This window comes from Prunus mume, linkage group LG4 (genome assembly GCF_029339155.1).
Source record: "Prunus mume cultivar Tortuosa linkage group LG4, ASM2933915v1, whole genome shotgun sequence".
Lineage (NCBI taxonomy): Eukaryota > Viridiplantae > Streptophyta > Magnoliopsida > Rosales > Rosaceae > Prunus > Prunus mume.
The window spans coordinates 23,492,759-23,513,691 of record NC_142701.1 but is presented as its reverse complement, the minus strand read 5'-3'; the positions used below and the strand labels follow the sequence as shown (position 1 = coordinate 23,513,691).

At 36.7% G+C, this 20,933-nt stretch overlaps 2 protein-coding genes across 2 annotated transcripts; both read left to right on the top strand.

Moving 5' to 3' along the window:
- The first annotated feature begins 438 nt into the window (after positions 1–438).
- Positions 439–9,927, top strand: HK2 (histidine kinase 2). Its single transcript, XM_016793995.2, has 14 exons — positions 439–1,485; positions 2,447–2,710; positions 3,240–3,758; positions 3,956–4,231; positions 4,845–5,014; positions 5,134–5,346; positions 5,441–5,627; positions 5,804–5,855; positions 5,945–6,174; positions 6,274–6,372; positions 6,744–7,408; positions 7,635–8,138; positions 8,696–9,111; positions 9,351–9,927. The coding sequence occupies exons 1-13, from the start codon at positions 1,177–1,179 to the stop codon at positions 8,943–8,945; spliced, it is 3,738 nt and encodes a 1,245-aa protein (XP_016649481.2). The 5' UTR covers positions 439–1,176; the 3' UTR covers positions 8,946–9,111; positions 9,351–9,927.
- Positions 9,928–15,710: 5,783 nt separating this feature from the next.
- LOC103329231 (Carbohydrate-binding X8 domain superfamily protein) lies at positions 15,711–17,231 on the top strand. The gene is made up of 3 exons (XM_008231664.2): positions 15,711–15,910; positions 16,214–16,465; positions 16,897–17,231. Exons 1-3 carry the CDS (start codon positions 15,844–15,846, stop codon positions 16,929–16,931), a joined length of 354 nt encoding a protein of 117 aa, XP_008229886.2. The 5' UTR covers positions 15,711–15,843; the 3' UTR covers positions 16,932–17,231.
- The last annotated feature ends 3,702 nt before the right edge of the window (positions 17,232–20,933 follow it).

Below are 20,933 nucleotides of genomic sequence, written 5' to 3'. Positions count from 1 at the left end.
GAAAGAAACTCAAGTCTGGGTGGAAACCTCTCCTCTTCATTGCCTATATTTACTGAATAACTCTTCTCTCTCTCTCTCTCTCTCTCTCTCTCTCTCACACACACCTGTACGTCCGTATGCCTGCATTGCAGCAGGGGAGCAGATACACCATCTTAAACACTGAATGGTGCAGTCTCTTTCAACTATTACAAAAGTAAAAGGGGCCCAGAACAGAAAAATGAAGGAAAATTAATAAATCAAGCTTAAAAAAAATTAGAAAATTGGAAAAGCTCTGGTTATTATGTATTGTGGGTAATTTTGATATTGGGTTTTGTTTGCTTTTGCTTAACCTTCCCCCACTAGATGATGAGATAATGATGTGCCCCTCAAATCAAATGCTGGACACCAAAACTGAAGAGAGAGAATAAGAGAGTGTGGGGTTAGAAAAGAAAAGAAGAAGAGGGGCACATGTATTTTTTTTTCTCACTCTGATAATTGATTCCAGTTGGAATTCTATAGAAACCAACTCCGGTCCAATCCTTTTTTTCTTTTCTTTTTATTTTTGGGTTCAGGCTTTTTCTTTGAAAATGTATCACTCAGGATGCTTCTTTTTGGTTGCACAGAAGTGTGGGTGGTAGAAAGAGCCTGATATAGGAAAAGGCCAATTCTTTCGCTTATCTCCTTAATGATTTCCTCACAGGTTGCCCAAATAATAATAGGGGTTTCTTTCAGCTTGTTGTTTGGCATGATTGGTAGTACCCTTCAGTGTTCTCCAGAAAAGGTGTGGTTTTGATGGGTTTTACATGCTTCACAGATGTAAAGACATGAACTTAGTATTGAACTTGAAAGTGGAAAACCAAAGGAGGTCTGGAGAGAGAAATGGAGCTGGACCACTTAACTTTTATGGATTTGGTGGTTAATTGGAGAGTTGGGCTTTAGAAACCTGAAGTGGGTTCCATGCAATTTCACATCTTTGTTGAGTCTCTGTCAAAGGTTTGCCATAAAGCATTGTTCTTGACGAGTTTAATGAGCTGGTTCTGGTGAAATTATACTGGGTTTTCAGCAAATCTGTTTGAATTTCAGTCTGTGGTTCTCTTGGTGGTCTGGTTTTCATGACTTGTCCTGCTGGAGCTGGAAGAAGGTTTCTGTCAAGCTTTCAAGGATCTTTGTGAAGTTAAATAGGTGTGTTTTGGTATCATGTATCTGAATTTCAGGGTCTCCGGCTTTAATGGCATTTTACCTGGTAATTTCAAGTTGAATAAGGCAACGGAGCCTTTGCATGGGCCTAATTGTGTCAGAAAATGGAGAAGGAAGCTTCTACTTCTCGGACTTTTAGGTTTTATTACAATTATTTGGTTTTTCGTGGGTTTCAATGATGGTACTTTGGGGATGAGAGAGAAGACTCCAGACATGTCTGAAGGGAAAGCTCGGATCCTGCAGCAGCATTTCAATGTCAGCAAGGACCAGCTTCTTGCTTTAGCTTCCTTATTCTCCGAATCAGATCAGGTGTTGTATTCATAGCTCTTAAACTTGCATCTTTAAGCATTTTTTTTTTTTTTTTCCTTTTGTTTGTTTGATTTGCAGCTTGTACCTTATAGTGGAGGGTGCTTAAAGCAAGTGCTTGTCTTTAAAAACTCCTTGTTTTGGTTTATCAATTTGGCTGAACAGACTAGTGTTAAAGTACAACATGGTGTTCCTTTCCAGAACAAGTTTCACACTTAAAATGATCTTTCAGTTGTATACGGTTTGACTTTGGAGTGAAGAGTAAAATAATTTCACATTAAGATAGGAATTGCAATACTTGGAAGACACGAGACTGAATTCAGGAAATTGTTTTCTCTTTTGGTTTTTGGATATCCTGTAGTTGGAGTAAAGTCAATTTGTTAATCTTAATTCCCTACGAGATAGAAATTGGTGTGTGTATCTTCTTATGTTCGTTATAGCTTAATGGATTAATCTCTTTAATCAACGGATTTTCTAGCTGTATCTTTGTACACTTCTTTTTTTTTGTCTAAGTATCTCTGTACACTTCAGTATTCTTCTTTCTACCCCTTAAGATTTACAATGAATTACTGGGTTTTCCCAAACTTTAAGCTGCTATAAAACGATGAATCTAATGTACTTCAATACTCCACATATGTTATAACAGCCCACCAAAATCTGTAGGTTATGCCGGAAAAGTAAAGCAACACAAAACATTTGTGCATCAACTATGAGTTATAGCATTATGTTACGATGCTATAGTTCTACATTTGTAGCAAGGATATTAACTGAATAGTGGATTCTTGATCAGTTGATTTCGCTATTTATTTTCCCGTTCAAATGATAACACGTCACTTTAAGCAATCATATGTAAGGTTCCTGAGCCGTCTCTATGCATCAAGAGGAGAAAACTACATAGTTACAAGAAAAAGCTTTCACACGTCCCCGTTTTCAACTTCTTCTCATTAGTCTCCATGTATTGCAGATTGCATCCCTTGAATGTACCAAAGAACCAGGACTTGGAATGATGTTAAGTGATGACATTACCTGTGCTCTGAAGGTGCTATGTTCAAATAGTCAGGAGTTTCAGAAGCGTCATAAATGGGTCACAGAAAATGTAGAAGCCAGGGACCAATGCCTGGTTCAAGATGAGAACATCCCCAGGGAGCTTCACCTGTCATTGCTGGAGGACAAATCTGTATCATGCACTCCGAAGTCTACAATTTCAGCTAATAGGATTTGTGAAAAGGTAGAACTTTGATGCTTAGATTGAACCATGGATGTGTCATGGTTACAGTTCAGATACCAATGTTACCATAGATGATATGCATACTGACTACTTGTGTGAATCATGATCAACCTCTTTCCCAACACATCAAAGGAAAAAAAAAAAAAAAAAAAAACGAAAGTGTTAATTAGGTTTAACGAGCCAGTCTGGACTGTCTTTTTTTAAAACATTGGATAAGAAAAAAACTAAATTGATGATCAAATGGAGGAGATTGCACTGTGTTAGATTTCGTAAAGGAACTTCCTGTCACAATTGCTTAACTTCTTTCCCATTTGAGTTGTTGCTATGATTCCATGCCAGGATCATGTATCTAATACATATATTAAAATTCAAACTCGTGTTCCAGTCTGTGAAGATGTGGGTGATGGCTTTTCTATCTCTGTACAAACTCTGTAAATAATTTGTACCCATGTTACTATTCTGGAAAGAACAAAACTCATCAGAGATGGCACAAAATAACTAAATGTTTTGTTTGTTTTTCTTTTATTAGAAAAATTTCGGATCAGGGGTGCAGGTGGAGTGTGCAAAGGATGATTCTCAGATGCTTTGCATCATGGTAATACAATATTGGTGGGCTTTTGTTGGATTGGTCTTGATCTACAAAATGTCTGGTTTTTCTTTGAAATTGTGGAGGAACCAAAAACAAAAGCTCGATCATGAGTGGCCATTTACTTGGCAACTGAAAATGGTTCAAGAGCAGCCATTGGCTCGGAGGGTGCAGCCAGAGAAACAGCAACAGCAAGCCCAAAGTCCTCCTAAGGTTGCTGGAAAGTGGAGGAAGAATCTACTAATAGTATTTTTCGTATTTGGAGTCATTACGTCATTTTGGTTATTTTGGCACTTGAATGAAAGAGATTTTTTGTGGAGAGAAGAAACACTTGCCAACATGTGTGATGAACGAGCACGGATGTTGCAGGATCAGTTTAATGTGAGCTTGAATCATGTTCATGCTTTGGCTATTCTTGTCTCCACCTTTCACCATGGGAAACATCCCTCAGCAATTGATCAGGTAATTTTTCATATATAACTTAGGTTAGTTATTTATCCCCTTAGATACGCCCAGCTTAGTAGGCACTCTGAGGATGCAATTCAATAATTTATATTTTATTGAACAAGGAAAGGAAAATATAATGAGTAACTTTACTCTTATGCAATGCTATGCGGTTGTGAAGCAGTGTTTAACCTTGTACATTATTCTTTCCACAGAAAACATTTGGTGAATACACAGAGAGAACAGCTTTTGAGAGACCCCTTACTAGTGGTGTTGCTTATGCTTTAAAAGTTACTCATGCTGAGAGGGAACAATTTGAGAAGGAACATGGATGGGCAATAAAAAAAATGGAAACTGAGGACCAGACTCTAGTCCAAGATTTTCTTCCAGAAAGCTTGGCCCCTGCCCCCATTCAAGATGAATATGCACCTGTGATATTTTCTCAAGAAACTGTCTCCCATATTGTCTCTATTGACATGATGTCAGGAAAGGTTTGCTTTTTTAGCTTTGGACTTCCATATTACTCTCTCTCTCTCTCTCTCTCTCTCTCTCTCTGCTTTTGTTTTAACTTTTTATTTCTTAGCCACTTCAACTGTACCACATGCCTCAGACTAAGCATTGCTATCCTTCATGCCGAATGAGACCTACAAGAAGGCAGAGATAGTACATCTTCTCCAGTTGTATGCATCGTATATAGTTATTTGTTATGACTAGGTGTGTTCTGGATAAATTTAAAGACAGTGGTGATAATTGATGTCACTAGGGTGTCCAAGTGCCAAGGTCAATGATGTTTTGATTCTGTTACTTTGGCATTGTTATATGGTTTTGAAAAGACATTCTTATGCACCTGTTTGCATGCTCGAGACTGTTTGGTTTTTGTGGGCCTACTTAATACTGGTCAGTTATTCTTGAATTGTAGTCAGCCTTCGTGATTGAGAAGTGTATGTACCAGTTGAGATCCGACTATATGGTATCAGCAGATGCCAAGATTGTGTTTTCTTTGGCAAGATTTACATCTACAAGCTGTTCTTGCAGAAGCATATTCTGATATCCAATAACTTTTCTGATAATCTAATATGAAATGTTACTAATTATACAATGTAGGAAGACCGTGAGAACATCTTGCGAGCAAGGGCAACTGCAAAGGGAGTACTGACTTCCCCCTTTAAGCTATTGAAATCCAATCACCTGGGAGTTGTACTCACTTTCGCTGTCTATGATACTGATTTGCCTCCAGATGCCACATCAGAGCATCGTAGTCAAGCTACTGTGGGGTAAATTTGTAACCATGGATTTTTCTTGATTTCTTATGGCCGTGATTTGTGTTTTTGAATTATTTTGTGTTAGTATCTAGAAGTTGAAGTTGGTTTTTATATGGGGCTTTCATAAATAGGTATCTAGGTGCATCTTATGATGTACCTTCACTGGTGGAGAAGCTTCTGCACCAACTTGCCAGCAAGCAAACAATTGTTGTGAATGTTTATGATACAACTAATGCATCTGCTCCGGTCAACATGTATGGTACTGATGTTATTGATACTGGGCTGTTGCACATTAGCAATCTTGATTTTGGTGATCCACAACGCAAGCATGAAATGCACTGCAGGTTAGATCTCATACATCAATTATTTATATCAGCCCAAATATGTGGAATTGCGATTTTTTTTCTCCAATCCAATACAGTTCTCTTTTGGTTGCAGGTTTAAGCAAAAACGTCCGTTTCCTTTGACAGCAGTAAGTGCATCAATGGGAGTCCTAGTCATTACCTTGCTAGTTGGTCATATTTTTCATGCGGCCATAAGCCGAATAGCAAAAGTGGAGGCAGACTATTGTGAGATGATGGAACTCAAAGTTCGTGCAGAAGCTGCAGATGTGGCCAAATCTCAGGTACATTTTGTTTATTAGCAATAAGAATTTCCTATGCCTGGAAGATTTTCTCATAAATATTTAGTCTTAGTCCCCTCTCCCCAAAGAAAAAAGAAATTTGTCCAATTGTTCACTTATTTGTATATTACACGATGTTTCTGTATCATCCTGTGGCTGAACATCTCTCTCTTTTGCAGTTCCTTGCAACTGTTTCCCATGAGATCAGGACACCAATGAATGGTGTTTTAGGTAATTGGGAAGTTCTTTAGTGAAACAGTTAGTATTGTGCAAAACTTTGAAGATTGCATAATCTGATAATAATTTCAATCAAAATCCAGGTATGCTCCAAATGCTGATGGACACTGATCTAAAACCGAACCAACAGGATTATGCTGAGACTGCTCATGCTAGTGGGAGAGAGCTGATATCACTGATAAATGAGGTTCTTGATCAGGCCAAAATCGAATCAGGCAGGCTGGAACTTGAAACCGTACCTTTTGATTTGCGTTCAGTGCTTGATAATGTTCTATCACTTTTGTCTGGGAAATCTAATGAGAAAGGGATTGAGGTAAAATAAAACTAATTATAACCTTCTTAGTTGATTTCTTCTTCTGTGGTTGCTGATACCAGCTCTTGTGGTTTTGGGTTTTGTTTGGGGTGAGAAAAGTTGGCTGTGTATGTCTCCAATATGGTACCTGAGGTTGTCATCGGGGACCCTGGACGCCTTCGGCAGATAATTACAAATCTTGTTGGGAATTCAATTAAGGTTAGATAAGTTTCTTAATACTTGTTTGCAGATAACTTCCCTTTTTCTTTCCCTAAATTGAAATGAAAGGCTACAAGGTGCTATTTGAGATGCTCTTGAAGATATAACTGATATGATTATGATGGTCTTTAACGCAAATAAACTCTGTATTATACTAAAGGTCAGAAATGAAACAATATAATTGGGAATTTGGGACTTGTATGTGGTTAGGTCCGCAGTTTCCATGAATTATGCTAAAATTTAGGTCAATCGGATGGTTATGTTTAGAACCATCCATAATTTATAGTATTTTACGCATATAAAAAATCTTACAGGTTTCATTCATTACTTAACTGTTATGCTAATTGTCTGTTTGTTTGTTTAAATTGAAGTTCACCCATGACAAAGGACACATATTTGTCTCGGTGCATCTGGCAGATGAAGTGAGGGCTCCACCGGATGTTATGGACGAAGTTTTAAGACAAGGCTTGAATTTAGTTGGAGACATCTCAAACAAAACTTATAATACATTGAGTGGCTTTCCCGTTGTTGATAGATGGAAAAGCTGGGAATGTTTTAAAGCATTAAGCAGCACAACAATGGAGGAACCTGATAAGATCAAATTACTAGTAACAGTTGAGGATACTGGTGTAGGAATTCCTCTTGATGCACAAAGTCGCATTTTCACACCTTTTATGCAGGCAGATAGCTCAACTTCTAGAACTTATGGCGGCACTGGAATAGGATTGAGCATTAGCAAACGTCTGGTAGATCTCATGAGTGGGGAGATAGGATTTGTGAGTGAACCTGGGACTGGCAGTACCTTTTCATTTACTGGATCTTTTGGAAAGGGAGAAAACAGTTCTCTAGAGACAAAGTGGCAACAGTATGAACCAGCTGTCTCAGAATTTCAAGGGCTGAGAGCATTGGTAATAGATAAAAGTATCATCCGAACTGAGGTCACAAAATACCATGTGCAGAGGTTGGGGATATTTGTAGATACAGCTTCCAGTCTGAAATCAGCATGCTCTTATCTATCTAATTCTGTCAATACAAGGTAAGTTTTACTTTTTCAATTATAGTTTATATTTGAAGTTGCCTTTAAGTCCTGAAACACATCATTGAATACTCATGGTTTTAATATTCTTCTCTAGCATCTAATTACTATAAACATGACAAAAAGATTTTTCTTCTATGGAGTTGAATAATGTAAATTTTCTACTAATAACTTTGCAACTAGGGGTTTGATGTTGCTGATGCATTGTTAACTGTCTTGCATGCAGTCTCTCCTCACAGTTGACCATGGTTCTTATTGACAAAGATGTTTGGGATAAAGAAACTGATCTTACATTCAGTCAGTCGCTTAAAGAGCACAGGCAAAGCAACAACGTGGAATCCCTCATAAACCTTCCGAAGATATTTCTCTTGGCTACATCCATTACACCTACTGAACGCAAGGAACTAACATCTGCTGGTCTTGTAGATGAAGTATTGATCAAGCCTCTTCGGTTAAGTGTCATAATTGCTTGCTTCCAAGATGCCCTTGGAAGTCGTAAGAAGAGGCTTCTAAATCTTAAAAAACCTACTCTGGGAAAGTTACTGAGAGAGAAGAAAATTTTGGTGGTGGATGACAATGCAGTTAACAGAAGAGTGGCTGAAGGTGCTTTAAAGAAGTATGGAGCAATTGTCACCTGTGTGGACAGCGGAAAGGCTGCTTTATTAATGCTCAAGCCACCACACAATTTTGATGCTTGCTTTATGGATCTCCAAATGCCAGAAATGGATGGGTAATCAATCTGCCTACTCTTGATTTTCAAATTCTTGTTTTAGCTTTGAATGCAAAGGAAGCTAGAGTACAGATCCTACATAGCTAAGGATCCTAGTATAGGTCTACCACCCTTCCTGGTTGACAGCATATAGAAGACCTGATGGCAGCCTCACTTGGAATCAATGAGGTCAACTTTCAGCGTATTGGCTGGTAACTTAGAACCAGAATTTCTTGCTTATTGGTCAATTGGTGGCTGATATTTGGTGTTTCTTCTATGTTAATTCTTCAAGTTTAGCAAGTACTAATGAATTGGACAGTGTTTATGTTATTGGGTCTCTAAGATTTTAACTTCATACTATCTTGTTCGCTTACCTGGTCAGAGAGTTCTACATTTTTGTTTCACACTTGTATTAATATGATTGCTTGCTATGCCAGATGATCATTTTATATGAAGGGAAAAGATAATGGGTTAAAAATGAATGTTTTAGGTATTGAGCATCTATGATGACTGGTTGCCGATATAATAATCCCATTTTGAGTATTGATTGTAGTTTAATACTGTCTAAAATTGTGCAGGTTTGAAGCAACTCGGCTGATCCGTGGTATGGAGAGTGAGGTAAATGAGAAACTTGCATCCAAGGAACCATCAATTGAGATGTTCAGCAACATCCAAACTTGGCACACGCCAATATTGGCTATGACGGCTGATGTGATTCAGGCTTCAAATGAAGAGTGCATGAAGTGTGGGATGGATGACTATGTGTCAAAGCCATTCGAAGAAGAACAGTTATATTCAGCAGTGGCACGTTTCTTTGAATCCGGTTAATAGAGAGCGACTCATATGATTCGTGAATGTCGTTTTTCATGGCACCCAGCCAAGTGATCTCTGTTTTTATGGGATTGATGGCTGGAGTGTCTGCGCGCTTAGCAGCCCTGCCATGACCTGGTTGAGAGACTAATTCTATCTATATTTTTGCTGTCTTCCAACTGCGGTAATTGTTCAGCATTTTTCTTCACTACATGGTGTTTTTTGCATGGGACATGCATGTAAGCACCAAATGCCTCAAGTCTGCATGATGCATTGCAACAAATGCCTCTTTTTATTATATTATAAGTCTCACTGATGGGAGCTGTAGGGTTTAATATAGAATAAAAAAACAGTATCAAAATATGTAAACTGTTTAAAAAATTTCTTAACCATAACCATAACTCGTTTTTTCTTTTCTTTCAGGAATACTGAGCATCAGGCCATGGACAATGTGTTCTTGTATGTGTGCATACATGGAGACTGGCTGTCATCAGATCAATATTTACGATCTTCTGCCAAGCAAAAGAAGATAGCTGATGGCCTCCTGTACATAACCCTCTGCTCTTTGTTTGTAGATTAGTGCCTTCCACTTTGTCCTTGAATTTTTTCCTCACTAATTTGTACATTCTCCATTGAGTAGGTGTAGGTTGGCCAGAAACAAAAATGTTATAATGCCAAAACCAACCATTTTTTTATACCTCTGATGAGTTGATGATGGCTGCTTTGACATTATTTCATTACATTTCTCGTCGACACATTGAGGGAGATAGAACAAAACACGAAAGATGGTGATAATCGGAGTTAGAGAACTTGTGTACCTAAGAGTTAGTCTGGCATTGTGGCAGCATGTTTTTGTTGAAATTCTTTCTAGGACATTACTGTTGATATTATGTAATGAAGATAATGTTGTAGGGGTATCTTCAGTGTACACTAAATGTAACATATTCTTTTACTATCAGTATCAGTGAATGCAGAGTTGCTTGCTCGGTTCATATTGTCAGTAACTTATCTTCCAGCCTTGTTAATTTTTGAGATATTTAATTATATTTCCGTTTTTAGTACTAATGATATAAATAAACCTTACATCATTTAATTTCTATAAATAATTTTTTTTTAACTCAAAAAATAATAGCTGGCTCTATTGAATTTAATTTTGATTATTAAATTACTTTGAACCCTATTGAGTGTTTTGGATTTTTTTTTATGAGGTTTTGGGTTTGGCTTATTTTAAGAAATCGATAGCAATTTTGTAATTTATAAGAAGTTAAAAGCTTCTTTATTACGTTGTAAATGAGCTTTAGGTGTGTTTCTGAAGTCCATTTTATATAGAGTATTTTTATAATCTGGGTCCCTGTATTGGGTATAATAGTGAGCCCTTCCTAATTTTTTTCTCATGTGGCCTCAATGTAGACCAAAAAATTAGTTAAGTACTATTTTCTTTTAAAATAATTTAAAATTTTAAAAAACAAATATATTAAAATTTCTCCTTCTGTGAGCTCAACTCAAAATGCCCATTTCAGCTGTCCACTGCCCCGAGCCTTCTTCTCTATCTCTTCGCCTCTGTCTCAAACCAAATTTGGGATCTGGGTTTAGAATAAAACCCAAATTGGGAATTCACAAGTTTGATGTGGGTTTGGACAATCTCTTCTTTTGTTAAAGAAACCGATATCTTCAGTTTATTGTCCTTATGAGCATGTTTGGGTCCGGCTTTAGAAGAGCCCCAGACCACCACCTGGGTTTTGTGGTGCTGCTCAATTGCAGAGAAGGGCTTTTGTTATTTTCGCTGCATTTGGTGTAGGTCTTGTTGTTTGGTGTGGGTAGAGAGAGAGACAGAGAGATAGAGCGGTGGGGGTTGGCTGGGTTTGGGTGATGGTGGCAGGAGTGGGGAAGGTGGGTTGAGGGCGGGGCTGGGAAGGAGGGTGAGGTGTGTTAAGATTTTAGAGGATGGACACTTGGCCACCACTATCGATATTGTCTCTAACTTGTCACTGTTTAGCAGATGTGAGGTTTTATACAAAAGGCTTCGATTTTATTATGAGTAAAACCATTTATTATGAGATTTTATATTTTGTTAATTTTCCGATATGGAACTTGTGTATTCTTCAACAATCCTCCTCACGTGGGATCACTTTTTAGTGGGCTTCACTTGCAATCAATTCCACATCAGTCACTTTTTTTTTCTTTTATATTTTTAAATTTGGGGTTTGTTTGATTTTTGATTCAATTTGGGGTTTTTTGTTTGATTTGAGTTTGTTTGATTTGGGTTTAATCGGGCCCAGTCTACCGACCCCTTTGACAATATCGATGTTGTTAGTAGTGGGTCATTGACCGCTTTCGAAACTTTAACATGATATCAAAGCGGATCGGTTGGCCTGATTAAACCTAAATCAAACAAAAACCCCAAATTGAATCAAAATCAAACAAACCCCAAATTAAAATTATTTATTAAAAAAGTGACTGATGTGGAATTGATTGCACTTGTACTAAAAGTGATCCCACGTGAAGTGTTGAAAAATACACGAGTCTCACATCGGAAACTTAACAAAATAGAATGTCTCATATAATAAATGGTTCCACTTCTAATAGCATCGATGCATTTTGTATAAAACCCCACACCTGCTAAACAGGTGGTTAAGTTGGGACAATATCGATGTTGTTAGTGGTAGGCCAAGGGTCAGTCCCTTTGAAATCTTAACAAGAATTATGAAAGTATATCCAAATTGTATAATGATTTATCACTTATATAAAAAATAGGAAAGTAAATCTCTTAATTAATCAAGGAAGTAAATTTTCTTGATTAATTAGGAGACTCACGTCAACACTCCTCCTCAAGTTGGTGCATATATGTCACGAATACCCAACTTGGGAAGTGAGTCATGAAATACTCTTCCACACTCACAACATATGCAATATCTGATCTTGGAGGATGTATGAAGAGTACAACCTTTGATAGAAGAAGGAGTCTGGATAGCCAGGTCAGCAGGATTGACCGCATGCTTCTGTGAGTCTGCAACAAGATGGAGAATCGTATGAGTTCTTGACATCGCAGCGGAAGAAAAATGTGATATGAGAAGGTGGGGAAGGTGATGTGAGAAATTTGATGTATGAATTGGATTTAAGAGGTATGTGTATAAGATTTGATGGTATGTGTTTAGGGATTTGGATAAGAGGATTTGAGGACTTTAGATTTGAGGGATTTAGATTTGGGGAAAAATTTTGAGGAATTTGATTTAAGGTTTTGGATTTGAATATAAGAAATTTGAAGAAATTTGAGATAAGAGTTGGATTTGAATATGAGAAATTTGAATAAACAAAAACCCCAAATTGAATCAAAATCAAACAAACCCCAAATTAAAAAATTAAAAATAAAAAGAAAAAAAGAAAAAGAAAACAAGAAAAAGAAAAAAAACGACTGATGTGGAATTCATTGCACGTGTGGCCCACTAAAAAGTGGTCCCACATGAGGAGGAGTGTTGAAGAATACACGAATCCTACATCGGAAACTTAACAAAATAGAAAGTCTCATATAATAAATGGTTCCACTCCTAATAACATCGAGGCCTTTTGCATAAAACCTCATACATGCTAAACAGGTAGTTAAGTTGGGACAATATCGATGTTGTTAGTGGCGGGCCAAGAGTTCGTTCCTTTGAAATCTTGACAAGGTGTGGGTTAGTTTTTAAATATTTTATGTTTTTAAATATATTTGTTTTTTAAAAATTTAAATTATTTAAAATAAAATAATCTTTTAGTAATTTTTTGGTCTACATAGAACCCAGGTGAGCAAAAACATGGGATCCACGTTTGCAAAGTCAGAATTTAATAGACTTATTAACAGTGGACTAACATAGGGTACTTTGAAAGGTTTTGTGAAGTTTGTGTATCGGTCAAACGGGTCAATAAAAGTTGGATATGTGTTTGTAATGACCTCCCTTAGTTTGGGGGGTTTACTATAGTTAATCCTTAATTTTTCCCTTTTGTTGTATTGTTGTCGGAAAATCCGTTAAATGATGATGTGACATACAGCATACCTGGGCTTATTATTTCACTATCTATTTTCAAATCTAGTCAGGAGCCCCCATGCTGGGTAAATGAACGTATGTGATACTCACCTCTACTTTTCTATGTAGATTACAATTCTTGAGCGTCACTTGGTGTTGTTTTTGAACTGTCAACACTTTTGGTTCATATACCTCATCATCTCTGATAGGTCGTGGTTTCCTTTCCTTATAGCTGAGTGTACTTCTTGTTCATTTCCTTCATCTGTATAAATTCTGGATGGTTAGTGTGTATTTAATTTTTATGGTTTGTAAAATAACTTTTTAGGTTATTGGTTCTATCCATTTTTCCGTTGTTATTTACAACTATGATCTAACATGTTTTATTTAATTAAAAGGCCTAGTGTATTTTGGGAATCTTGGGAGTATAACCCTCGAATCTAGGTGTTATATTTTTTGGGATCCTCAAGGTACATGCCGTTATGGACGGAGTTAGAATTGTAAAATTGGGGGGGCCGAAGGAGAAAATACAAGTATATAAAATACCTAACTATTCAAAACTTACATGTTTAGAGCTAAATATTTTTAATTGAGTAATGTCTAATTTGTTTTAGAGGAAATTTTAACTTAAATTCTAAGTTGTTTATTACAAATTTTATATATTATATATAATATAATAGAGGAGTGATAAAAATATGGGGGGGCCAGGGCCACTCCAGTCTAGGAGTGGCTCCGCCACTGCCGCTATCACATGTCTCGATTTTCCAGTGCCTCGCCCGCCAAGACTGTTTAGGCATGGCCTAATGGACAAGCTCAGGCCTTGACATTTGAAACCTCATTAACCTGAAAAATTTTAAAAAATCCGTAAAGCTTGGCCCAAACCCAAAATTTTTATGTCGGGCTGACCCAACCTAGCCAAATGACAAACACTAGTAGCAGCACTGATGCGAGCTGAGCTTAGACCATCTCCAACCATGTTAGGGCTAAACTCAAATTTTCACCCTCCAAAATACAACTATTCATGTATTTTTAGAACTCAAACTGTTTTTTCCTCCAACCTTGCGGACTCATAATTTGAGTCTGCAACTTTATTAAATTATTAAAGAATAATATAATCCTATTTTGTTTTTGTGGTTAATTTTTTTAAAATTAATTTTTGCATATTACTTCATGATTTATTTTTTTGAACATTTTGACATAAATTTTTTGAAATTTCACAAACATAATTTTATTAACAAATTGGTGGGTATTTATAGAGTTTAGGATATGTTTTGAGGTTGCATCCAACTTATAATAATATATTTACTTATTTTGACCTTTGGATTTAAATTTCAACTGTTGGATTAATTTTTTTCTCTTTGATCCAGCCAAAATTTAATATCAGCCGTTGATTTCTAGCCTTTAAGTTTTAAAAAAAATTGAAAGGAGCCCATTTTATATGCAGCCATAGAAGTCCAATTTTTAAGTTGCCTAGGCTTTGACAAGTGGCCAGCAACTTGGGGTAGTGGGCAACAGCCCATCATTTGCTTCAAATGTGGCCTCATGTGTCTCTTGTCTTTTGCGAAATGGGCCCCACAAAAATTCTGCCTGGACTGGAATCTGAGGTGAAATTCCACCCCATTTTTCAGTCCACTCAAATTACCCCCCCTCCAAATACATGGGTTGGAGAAGGTTTTGGGCTAAAAATCTCAAATTTTAGGTTTGACCTCCCATGGTTGGAGATGGTCTTAGCTGCCGTATTTTTCGACCACATTGCTTAACCCGAGCGAGGGGTGGTGCAAGATCTGGAAGGAGATGTTAATCGCCTTTTTTATAAATAAATAAAATAAAAATTCTTCTAACAGGCTGAATGATGATCCCACCCAGCAACTGAACCAACCACTGCCATTACCCCTACCCCTACCCCTACCCCTCCTCCCTCCCTCAGATAAAGACCTCTCTCTCAATTTCCTGCAATACAGAACCAAATGGCAGGTCATAGAGGCTCCAGAACACAAGAACAACCACAATATACCATCAACAAAATCCCCCTTCTTTTCTTTTTTTTTAATCAACACAAAGAATCATTGTCCCTTACCTGCTGCCGTTTGGGGTCTACCAAAAATCACAAACCCACCCCTAAAAAAAAGAGAAAAAAAGAAAAGAAAAAGAAAATGGCTTTGTCTCCTTCCTCCTTCTCACTCTCTCTTTCTGCGAGTGCCCTGTAATCTAATAATTTGAGTCTTATTTGCCCCTAAAATTTTATATAAATTTCTTAATTTGTCCTTAATTTTGACAGAAAATTTAACAGAGTTAACGGAAAAACTACTAGTGTAATGCAATATCTAAATAAAGGACTATCATAACAATTTTTGGGGTTGAGATATGAAAATTAGAGTGGGGTCTTATTTGAGAGAACATTGCTTTTTGCCTTTATTTTTAATTTTTATGTTGCATACATACTAAAAGCACTTCTGATAAAAATTTATCAAACACTTTGACTCTTCGCAACATTTTTTCAAATACAGTTAACCAAACGTCTAACTGTTTATTCTCACAGCATAGCAAAAATAGTTTTTTTTAAAAAGCACAGCAATACTAAACTAGCCTTGAATGCGGTTGCTCAAGCGACAAGTACCGTGATTTGATAGTAATCAACGATTTAAAAGAAACGTAAATATTACGATAATGTCTAAAAAGAAACGTAAATATCAAGAAAACAAACGGTGCCCATGATCCAAAACCCTCTTCAAGATGCACTGGCGACTCCTTAATTTATTAATAATAGAGATCTTCAAAAGCACCAATTTTCAAAGTTTTACACTTCGCATTCTATTTCTATATATTGGTGGCTCGGGCCATGACATTTTCATTTGGATAGGCCATCCATACTGAAACCTCTCTCTCTCTCTCTCTCTCTCTCTCTCTCTCTCTCACATATGTCGACGGTTCTGATATGGGTAGTTCTTGCTCTGCTCTGTCTCTCACTTGCTCCACACAAATCAGGTAAACAAACCAACCATAAGAAGTTCTCTGAGTTCCAAGCCCATACATACATACAATCAGTTATACAATAAGCTTTTTATCTTATATGCTAAAGATAATGAACTCACATGCTTTTATGGCAAGGCATGCTGAGCAATTTACAGCACTCAAATTTAGGCTGAACACTAGAATGTTAATTCTTCTAACATTTTTGCTCCTCGCTAATTATGACTCTCTAATAAGTAAGAACAGAATAATGCTCTTTTCCAGCAAGCATACAGTACTTGTTTTTAATGCGTACGCGTAATGCGTTACATTGATCAGGTGCGGAGTTTGAGCAATGGTGTGTAGCCGACGAACAGACCCCGGATGATGAGTTGCAGGCAGCATTGGATTGGGCTTGTGGAGGAGGAGGAGCCGATTGCAGCAAAATTCAGGTGAACCAACCTTGCTACTTCCCAAACACTGTCAAAGACCATGCTTCCTATGCCTTCAACAGCTACTTTCAGAAGTTCAAACACAAAGGTGGATCTTGCTACTTCAAGGCTGCTGCTCTCATTACAGAGCTTGATCCCAGTAAGTCCTTCAAAATTTCTCTGTTTTTAGCATAAACCCATGAACAATCATGAACAATCACGTTGTGTTTTACACAGAATTTTCTACTTTTAGCATAAACCCATGATTGATCACATGTTCTTTGGGTGGAGAGTGTTGGTGGGTTGGCCATGTGAGATTTGGATTTGCCATTTTTTTGCTTAGAGAACATATGAAGTAGCTTTCAACAGCTGGGCTTGAGTTGGACAGGCTATAGTTTTTTTCTTTTTTCTTTTTTCTTTTTTCTTTTGTCCTTTGATCACGCCAAAAAGAATGTGACCATAATTCACATGGGATCTACTAAAACTTGTTTGCTTGTGATGTGTCTGAAAATACACAGCAGATCACATGTGCACTACTTGCATAGTCGATGTAAGGATATAATAGTCATATTTCAAAATGTTTGCTTGCAGGTCATGCCTCTTGCCACTATGAGTTTATTCCCTAATTCAAAGGAAATGCAAGATCCCAGATGCCCATCATCAAATTTTAAAGTATAGATTTGCTGTTATGGGAGCATAAAGTCCTGCAGAAATTGTACTAGTTGGCAGTAGCAGAGTAACACTTTTTTTTTGGTGTGCCTTCAATTGTAAGCTTGCTCAGAAAATCTAAATGAGAGTTCATTTTTGTCTCTAGTTATATTATATTTCAGCTTTCCATCACCACAGGGGCATCACCATATAACAGATGTGATGCCTGTGGGTGGTAATGTTTTTATTTCAGTTGAATTTGGTGTCCTGTTCTTTCATTTGTTGGACTAGAATCTGATGCTCTTTTACTCGAACACATAATCGGGGAGGAACTTGCCTATCCTAGTTTCATTGTTGTTCCGTTTTTATCTCACTTTCGTGACTAATCACGTAAGGAAAGAAATAGAGAGAGGAGAGATTGTGAAACAGGAATATAATAGGTAAGTATTTTCTCCTTTGTCGACAATACATTTCATCCCGGATCAAAAGCATGAATGAATATATAGTAATTCCTCACATGAGCCCTTTTCTTTCATAGTATAATCTAAGACCTCTGTTTGAACGCACATTTCATAGCAGTGACATCCTTTGTCAGAGGTTGAGCTTCAGTGAATTCTCGTGTGGGCTTTGGGGCTCCTCAACGTGTCAGGATTTTTGGTTCTTATTTGGGCTAACTTGATCATCTTCTTAACTTCTTAGTTGGTCAGGCTCTTACTAGCATACTGGGCTTTTCCATCTGAGGTTGGAACAGTTGCTTTCTGTGTTGTGACAACCCAAAAAAAAACACTCAAAACTTTATCTTTATTTTTTGGTTAAAAAAAATTCATTCACAAAATTCACACATGCAAGCTAACATGGTCTAGTCCATTAGAAAAATGGCATTCATTTGCACCAGTGGTCTCGTATTCGAATATTATAATATCTTAGTAGTATGTGTGAGAGAAACCCTTTCCCCTTATAGTTTAAACTATCGCTAATTCACACATGCAAATTTCATGTTCATTACTTTCTTCTGCATCAAGACAATTGTTTCGTGAACATGTTATCCATGAACAATTAAAAAGTTAAAGAGCTCAACAACTGGGTCCAAAAATATAGACAGATAATCAGTAGAAGGGTGTTGGCAAATCGAAAAGGGTGGCAAGAGGGGCCTACATGTGACCCAAAATGCAAAACAGAATTGGGGTTTGGACCCAATTTTGAGTTCGCAAACCCAAGGCCTGCTATTTTGGGGAAGATGAGGACAAAATCTGAAAAAATGCAAAGGCAGAAATTTTGGTGCTGTCAGTCTCCCAAAAGCCGTAACATGGTCGGCGTGATGATAGGGAATGTACACACAAAGTCAAGGTTGCATTATGGCTTTGGTTCGCTCATTTGCTTGCTTCATAGAACTTTGCAAAATTAAGATAGGGACATAGAACCATTCTAGTAGGGACTAGCAATAAGGATTTTGTACAAGTTCAATTTCTGATCGTTGATGAAATACATATATTAATTGTTAAAAATTAATCATAAAATGCGTGAATAATTGACTGTATAGTCTTCACCTTTTAATTGGAAACGACCATGCTCCTACTTAATTTGTCATGTGAAAATTAAATGGACTTCATAGTTTTGCTCAAAGATTTGTTTTAACTTTTGATTAGCTGACTTGATTTATGGGAGATGCTCAACTGTTTATTCCATTCCAACCAAGTTTTCTACTGCAAAATGTTGGAATTATTCCAAAACTATAGGAGCTTCCTCCACCCAAATACAATAAAGATAGCTTGCTAGCCTTCTAGCTAGGTATGTGGTTGGGGCCCACCATTACCATGTTAGACAGAACATGATTCACTTCAAAAAAGTGTTGATTACTTTTGCTTCTATGGGAGTTTATATTTACATGTCTTGCTTAAACATTTTTTAGAGTTGTGTATAAGCAAGGAGTACTTTTTTTCTTTTTCAGGTTTGAGAAACAAGTAGTACATGATCATGAATGCGAGATAATGTTGCATGTAACGGTCCACGCTTTTCTCGTTTCAAAAACGGAATCTCAATTTGCACGAGAGAAAGTTAAACGATTCTCCCACGTTTCATTAAAATGAATTCTCACTCTTGAAGTCATATTTATGTGTGTGTATATATATATATATATGTATAATATGTACATAAATCACTGTCTACTTGTTCAATTTAATGGATGCAAACGATGAAAGCACAACAAGAAAACCATTTGAGAAGATTAGAGCTCCTTTTCACTTAAGCCATAAGCGATGCTTACTTGAAGCAAAATACATCTCTCTCTCTCTCTCTCTCTCTCTCTCTGGACAAACACAAAATGCCAAATGGGGCATCGAGAAAGGGTGACTGAAGATAAGAATGTGGGCCATTAGGTACACTCACTTAGAGGGGACAAGGAAGCAAAAAGATTCCCTTTTAATTAGATTTTGATTCTGCAAATTAAACATATATATGTTTAAGGCTGAGAATAATCACTTATACATCGATACATGGGATTCGAGGCCTGAAATTCTTCTGGGGTTACCCAAATAACCCTTCTTTTATTCGTCAATTAATTTATGCTTCTTCTAGAATAAGAATTTTGTGAGATTTCTGCTGCCCTCATCTTCTTATTACTTTTATAAATAAATAAAAACATTTATATCTTACTATTATATATAAAGTGATTGACTGAAACAAGTACTTCAAATACCAAGTACCAACAATGAGGAAGAGGAGAAGTAAAATGTGCTCCAATTTTTTATATTCTTTCCTTCCCTAGTAGGGTTTATGAATTATAAACCAATACATAATATTGCTCAAATAGTGTCAAGATAGGATATTGCGGCATTCCTACTTCCTGCAAATCACAGTTTGATACGTATACAAAAATAATTTATTGAAAATATCAAAAGAAAAATCTCTACACACATGTCGACTTGTGATTTGCAGAGAAGTAAGAACTTCTACTTCCAAAGAAGGAAACAAGTATTTTTCCGTCAAAATTTTATTGATGCAAGTATAAATTCGCATCAATGTCAAAAGAAATAGACCAGAAGAATTCCCATAAAAGTAGTTTACAATATACAATTATAGTATAAGAGCAACTTGGTCTTAAGAAAAGGAAAAAGAAGAAGAATCAGCATAATAGAATACAATAAATCAAATTTACAGATGGGATGAATGGAACCAGGAAAGGGAAGAGAAAAAAGGCGGAGCGTGCTAGCTGAAGTGGAAGGCACTATTTTCCTACGTCATCTAAATGTGTGACTTTAATTTTACCATAACAACGTTCTCTTCTTCTCTCTGCCCTGCGCTACGCTCAACCGCGTATGTCACTATCTCAGATAGCCAGATCAGGACCAATCTGCTTCAAAAACCAAACCTAAATTCAACTGAATTTTCGGTTTAAAAAAAAAAACAATAATTAAGGGAGTGTTTGGTATTCTATTCAAATAGAGAACTCAAAAACTTTGATTTTTCTTAAAAACAAGGAGTTCTTAAATCTATTTTTAAAATTCAAAAATTGTTTGGTATGCAACTTGAAAATTGTTTTCAAATCTTAAAAATATGACTACCAAACAGGTTTTCTTAAATTGCTTCAACTGACCATTATACCCTTAGTCAGTTTTAACTAAGTTTCTAGGTACCTTCTGTCACATGCACAAGCAAGCTGCAAGTGATGAGGAGCAAGGCTGGCTTACTTGAAGGGCCAACTACAAAACTCAATTAATTTTAGCCATTGGATTAGTTGATGATGAGATCATCCAGACCCTCTTGGCCATGATGTCATGCTGACTTGCTCTCCATGTGTTTGTGGTGAGAAGGAAATTAAACCAGCTCAGAGTCATATCTATAATGGGGAATTCAAATTTAAGCGCGTCAAATGGGTTGTGTTAGCATAAACTAATATGATATTTAGCAGCTAATAATGATCTACACAGATTCTAACATATCTTGCTAATCAAAGGGTATATTGGTCTTCATATCATAGTATC

Coding starts and splice junctions, on each gene's coding strand:
- HK2 (XM_016793995.2), top strand. CDS start 1,177: ATGTATCTGAATTTCAGGGTCTCCGGCTTTAATGGCATTTTACCTGGT. Junction 3,759..3,955: donor ATCCCTCAGCAATTGATCAG/GTAATTTTTCAT, acceptor TTCTTTCCACAG/AAAACATTTGGTGAATACAC. Junction 7,409..7,634: donor TCTAATTCTGTCAATACAAG/GTAAGTTTTACT, acceptor TCTTGCATGCAG/TCTCTCCTCACAGTTGACCA.
- LOC103329231 (XM_008231664.2), top strand. CDS start 15,844: ATGTCGACGGTTCTGATATGGGTAGTTCTTGCTCTGCTCTGTCTCTCA. Junction 15,911..16,213: donor ACTTGCTCCACACAAATCAG/GTAAACAAACCA, acceptor TACATTGATCAG/GTGCGGAGTTTGAGCAATGG. Junction 16,466..16,896: donor CATTACAGAGCTTGATCCCA/GTAAGTCCTTCA, acceptor GTTTGCTTGCAG/GTCATGCCTCTTGCCACTAT.